At 39.1% G+C, this 6,000-nt stretch overlaps 1 protein-coding gene across 1 annotated transcript in view; it reads left to right on the top strand.

Moving 5' to 3' along the window:
• The first annotated feature begins 1,257 nt into the window (after nucleotides 1–1,257).
• Nucleotides 1,258–6,000, top strand: part of LOC108232196 (eukaryotic translation initiation factor 3 subunit H) — a 63,384-nt gene continuing 58,641 nt past the window's right edge. The window contains exon 1 of the mRNA XM_017409816.3: nucleotides 1,258–1,415. Coding sequence (XP_017265305.1) covers nucleotides 1,314–1,415 — 102 coding nt within the window. The 5' untranslated portion in view covers nucleotides 1,258–1,313. The remainder of the gene's footprint in view (nucleotides 1,416–6,000) is intronic.

The raw sequence follows: 6,000 nt of genomic DNA, 5'->3' as shown, positions 1-6,000 counted from the left end.
TTGGGAACTTTTAAAAAGAACGATTTTTACTGTACTACAGATAGAATCATGCAGTATTCTTGGTTCAAGTGGAGTTAGGAATGTTTTACAAGTATATTTATAAAGCGACCCTTTTCAGTCACCAATTTGTAAGCTTTGCTTCATATTGTTTTCTAAGTTAAATTTCTGTTGTCTGCTCATTCCAAACATTTTGTATCGGTCCCCCCTCTTTGAACTAAAATATTTTAGATAAAAGCCCAGTGTATCAGGTATGTTCCTGTACTGACTGTTCTGGAAAGGTACCGTTTTATTGTTCAGAAGTGTAACCTCTCCCATCGTCTCCCTGTTGCACTTGTTTTTAGATAAACAAACAAAGGTTAATCTGTCACTGAAACGTTGAAACGTATCTGGCATTAAATATCATGTTGCAGATGTATAATTCAGGCAGTTTTTCAATTTTTAAGTTTTATGTAAATTTTTTTCTTTTGTACCCTTTTTTTGTTTATGCTTATTTGCCTTTTTGCATTATGTAACTAGGTAATGTTATTTGTTACAGTTAATTTCACTATCTGACCTTTTTAGACTCTGGGTAACTTCTAGTTGTGATACATCTGTAAAGATTTGAAATAAAGTGTTTTAAAGACTTGGTTAAGTAACAAGTTGTTGTTTTCAAACAATGGTCTGTCAAATTAAATAAAATATTTCGCCTAAAAAAACTGTTTTTACATGACTTTGGACTTATCAGGTAGTTAAAACTTCAAAATGTTATCTAAAGTGCTAAAGTTTTAACAAGCAAATTTACATGTTGAGAAAATCAGATTCTTCAAAAGCGTGCATGCAGACATGTTTGCCTTCACCTCTTGGCTAAAATGGATGTTTAAAACTGCTATTATTGACCTGAGGTCCTGTCAGGCACGAAGAGGAGAGCAGGTATCTGCAGTGTAGCCCTTAAACTATGGGGACATGCATTTTAGGCAACATTTGATGGTTTAAAATCCCCTCTTCAAACAGGCTATTTGTGTTTATTATTTTTAAGTTCAGCTTGGAAGTTGAATATTTTGTCATTTTATTGCTTTTGATTTTATTTGTTTTAGGTTTTTCTTAATTCTTGTTTTAGTTAATTCTTTATTTTATACACAGCTTTGGTTAACATTAAATTTAAATTTGTTTGACTCGTTCGATGTTTATTATAATACTAAAGTTACAGTAACATTTCTACATGCGGTTGATGGTTTGACTTGTTTCCACACGGACAGTGTAAGCGATGCATTTTTTTAGCGGAAACGTGCATCATCAAATTCTTTCCCCCTTTTTTCTTTGGCGTGGACCGGCTCATGTCTTCACGTAAAGATTCCGGTTCAGTGTCTACCGCAGAGATGGCTTCTACAGGCGGCACTCTGGACTCTCCAGTCAAGCAGATCCAGATTGAGGGGCTGGTAAGTGTCACCGCGGGTCCATTAGACCGTTCATTGACCGCTGCTGTCTTCTTACACAGTAACGGTGAACAGATGCTAAAGCGTTAGCATCATGGCGGGGGGATAATGGGAAGCTGTTTCTTGTTTTGTTCTGTTTATCACATTTCACAACCCCTTCGGTTTATTTTTTTAATTTCGTACATTATGTAACAAGAAATATGTACTTTGTTTATACGACCTTACATTTGTCTAGATATTGGGTTACTAAAGTGTGTTTTAGGTTAGCTTCTGTTTAGCTGGAGCTACAGAGGCGTTTCATTTTAATCTCAGGACCTCCCTGTCTGTCTGAAGGTACCCCCAAAGAGGAGTTTTTTTTTCTCCTCAGAGGTGCTACCAGACGAATAATTTCAATTTTAATACAAGGCATTTGTTAACTGCGTTTGTAACGAAGTTTAACTAAAAAAGCAGATACCACAATTTTTTTAAAGTCTTGACATTAATTTTTCTTTACGCCTTCTAACAATGAATTATTATAGATACATCAGTTTTGTTCATTGAAATATTTTTTATAAGAATCTAAAATTTATACTTTCGTATATTTTTCATTGGTTTCTCCAACCAAAGCATGTTTTTCACCCATAGCTATTAGTTTATTATTTATACATTCCTAATTTCATCTGAGGACTTAGAAATTTTCAAACTCAACTAAAATTGATTTTAATAAGTAGTAGGTTTCTTTAGGATTGCTTTTGGATTTATGTAGAAGTTCATAAATATGCATTTTTATTTATTGTAGGTAATGATTATAAGAAATCAGGATAACTAATGGCTGATATATAGAAGTATAGTTTGTTTGTTTTTGTTCCATAACCATTACAGTTTATTACTTATACATATTGCAGTCTAGATGTTGAAAAATACACAAAGCAAACAAAAAAAAAAAACTACAGGGACTGAATGAATCATAGTGTGTGTTCATCAACAATGGGAATAGCATTGGGCCAAACCCTTTTTTCATTCACATTCCCAGATTTAAAGAAAAATTACGCTGTGATTTTCTGTGGTACATGTGACCTTGTTCTTTTGTTTTAAAAGAAAGTGCCATCATATTGTAACAACTTCCTTTTGGGTCTGCTGGTGTTGTGCCTAATAAAGCACCCTGTGATAAAAGCTGTTCTCTCAGGAAGCACAGCCAGACGTCAGGGTGGACAGTATAATCCACCTGGGATTTGATAAAAAGATTATTAGCGTGTTTTTTGTAAATATGATCACATTTTTTTAAATAATTAGATGCCTTATATTACATTTCTCTTAAAGAAACTGTTCTTATTTATAAGTGATTATTGCTTAAATATATATTTTTTCTTTCTGGACATAAACCAAGCATAAGACAGTCTGAGTTAATCTTTCTGTAATACCTCTGTACAAACAGCAGAGGACAAACTTGCTTCATTGGCATGCACTTACATCCTTCCCTCCTTGGGCCATAAACTGCACTGGATATAAAGCAGCTTATTTTTGTGGAGTGCATGAATGCAGTAGCAGGACTTGGACTTACTGGTTACTGCCTTCCTTTTATCTGTCTCATTAAAGCTGTCCTTGAGTCTCTGGCTCTGTTTTCAAATCTAAATATTTAACTTTTAATGTGTGATATTCAGCCCTCTGAGGTTTTCCTAATTCCTTCCACAGCCTTGTCAACCAAACATTTTAATCTTAACACTTAAATCTAAAACACCCCAAATCCGTCTTGTGTGTGATCTCATTTTTATTCAGAGTGTTGAGGGAGGGGTGTTTATTTCAGGTAGAGTTATGAACCTCATTTCACCTGAATGCATTAATATGCAGCAGTTTCCGCTGCGTTGCATCATGGCCCGTCTGACAGAGGTTTAGCTGCAGGGTTACCCTTAGATAGTATCACTGCTGCTGTGTTGTAAAAAAAATGGTTTGTTTTCTTGCTTTTGAAGAGGATTCAGTGCGTCGTGTTGCTACTGAATTGGACTGAAACACAGCAATGAGTTTCCATTAAACACCCACTGAGTTCAAGTAAGCTTCTGTTTTTGGGGGAGAGAAGAAGCCTGATTTTTGTTTATTCTGACGTACGATGCGCGTCAGACACCCCTCTTGGTTATGTGTCGAGAATTAGAGAAAAGTCGGGGCACGTTGTGCAGTGGATTTTTGGCACAGCGAATTTGAAAGCTCTGGGGTTTTACACAAAAGGCAGGAAGTGTTACAGAAAGAGTTTAATCCTAACATTTCATAAAACAGTGCCAGAGTCTTTTTTTTTTTGTTTCAAAGCCTATATGGGGATAAAAAAGAAACAGAGTGCCAGAACAGTCTCCTTTTCCCCTGAGGCTTTTACACATGCCTTAGGCCCTTAAGCTTGGGCTTGTCAGGAATATGTCACATAATAATGTGACACAGATCAGATGCTATGGACACAGGAGACCACTTACTATCCTCACGGTGCAGGATATCCACATAAGTCAGAATTGGTGTCTGTGGCTGCTCCTTTTTGTCCAGGTACTTCATTGAAAACTTTGCAAAACTGCAAAATAACTTAAATTGACTATTTAAATTATACTTATAAGAGAGTCCAGCCATGAATATAAACAAGCTGGTTTCTGGAAATTAAAGGCGCTGAATCTTTAGGGGCTTTATTCTCACAAACATATGGCTTAAGAAGCTCATTACTAATTTTAATTTTTATGTTCTTTGGAAAAATCATTCAAAGCAGGTGTCGTCCTGTTTGATTCAAGTGTCATTGCTGGAATTACATTTAAGTTGCGACGCATAATCAGCAGAGCAAGCAGATGTTTTGGTTACATCCCAATCTACCTCCAGATTGTCTCGGTTGAAATATTTTCCTGCATTTTATTAGCCTCCGGTTGTGGTCATGTTGTAAGCCAGGCTCGGGCAAACATGTTTTCAAAACGATCTCTCCAAGTAAGCAAGCAGAGCTGGCAGATGAAATGAGAATCTGCAGCGGCCTTCATCCGTGGCTTAACCCAACAGATGCCTCCCAAAAAGCCATCTCTCCGTCAAGTACCTTACAGCCAACTCTGTGTCGAGTTCAACTACACTTCAGTAGGTGCAAAAAAAAAAAACTTATTAAATGATCATCTCTCTCTCTTTCTCTCTCTTGCTGTGCTTCCTCACAAGTCGAGCCTCTTTCTTTCTGTCTGGAATATGAGCTCTCTTTTTTTTTTTTTTGCACAAGAAGATTTACGATAAGAATTAAAGGCAGCCAACGGGAGATCTGGATCGCGATTGATTTCGCACAATTCAGTTTTAAGCTTGTTGATTTATAATATGCTGTCCACACATCAATCTGGAGGCACCCCCCGCACATGAGGTGAGCTCACCGGACTAGCCGCTGGTGAGCTAGATCAATAGATTTGGGTGTGTGTGTGTGAGAGAGAGAGAAAATGTAACATGAAAAGATGATGCTAGAGAGAGCCAGCCAAACTTGGAGCTTTCTGAGATTTGCTTACAATACCTGATGGCATTTACTCAGCATCAGGAAGCCAGTGCTGCAAATCCACTGAACCCCTCCCCGCCTCCTCTCATCATTTCTTCCTTCCCTTTTATTATGTGCGGATGCCTCTTTAGTTTCCCGTCCTTTGAAGCATTTCTGTAGACTCAGGAATTTTTCAGAACGTGGATGTGTCTCCCTTTTGTTTGACCTTACTGCAGATGTTCTTTCTGTCGATTGTCTGGTCCCTCACCTCCTCCTTTCCCAGAAGGATGCTTTTTAAAGTGAGATGAAGAGATTGCCAAGAGTACAGATAGCCGATAGCATATCTGCTCTCAGTGATGAGGGTAAGGCTAGAAAAGCTATCTGATGGCAGGAAAGGAAAGCCAAAGCTCAAACAAGAGCGAGAGGGAGCCTGTAAAGCTAGAAGAAAATATCCCGTTGCCCCATTCTCCCCGTGCTCTATCCCTCCTCGCCTCCCTCGCTGTCACTGCCACATCTGTCTGCTCTCCTCGCCCTCACAGAGCCCCCTTTCTGCCCTCATTTGTCAGCATTTTCTTTGTGTCTTTCTAGTTTCTGCGTCTCACATTTTCAGTGTTATATTTCCTCCTCACCCACCGGCAGCACCACCATCCCCACGGAGTTCTCACTCTTGCATGTTTTCACTCTCTCCCCCGTCCCTCCCTCCTCCCATCAACCTATTGCTCAGACCTCCCTTCGCTCTCAGTCAGAAAAGCCCAGGCAGGCAGGGAGGGAATGAGATTTGTTTTTTCTCCCTGCTCCACCTCATATCGTCTCTCTTCCCACTGCCCCCAGCTCTTAACTTGTTGCATGACAAGTCCAGCTCTCCACGAAAATAAATCATCTCCCAAGACAACCTGCCTGTGTGTGCGCGTGCGTGCGTGCGTGCGCGGGGGCAGCAGAAACCAGGAAGGGCTCCCTTATTGTGGTGTTGGTTGTTTTGTTGTGATCATGGGTGCAGAACTGCCACCCTGCTCCTGTGTATATGTGTATGTGTGTATTATTAATGCCTCTGGCTGTGACCTGCCCACACTGTTATCAGTGTGATTTATGCTCTCCCTGTCCACACTCTGCTTTTCAGCCTTTTTTATCTAGCTGCTGTTCATTTAGACA

The sequence above is a fragment of the Kryptolebias marmoratus genome, linkage group LG16, assembly GCF_001649575.2.
Source record: "Kryptolebias marmoratus isolate JLee-2015 linkage group LG16, ASM164957v2, whole genome shotgun sequence".
NCBI classification, from domain to species: Eukaryota; Metazoa; Chordata; class Actinopteri; order Cyprinodontiformes; family Rivulidae; genus Kryptolebias; species Kryptolebias marmoratus.
This window is presented reverse-complemented; position numbering and strand designations above follow the sequence as displayed.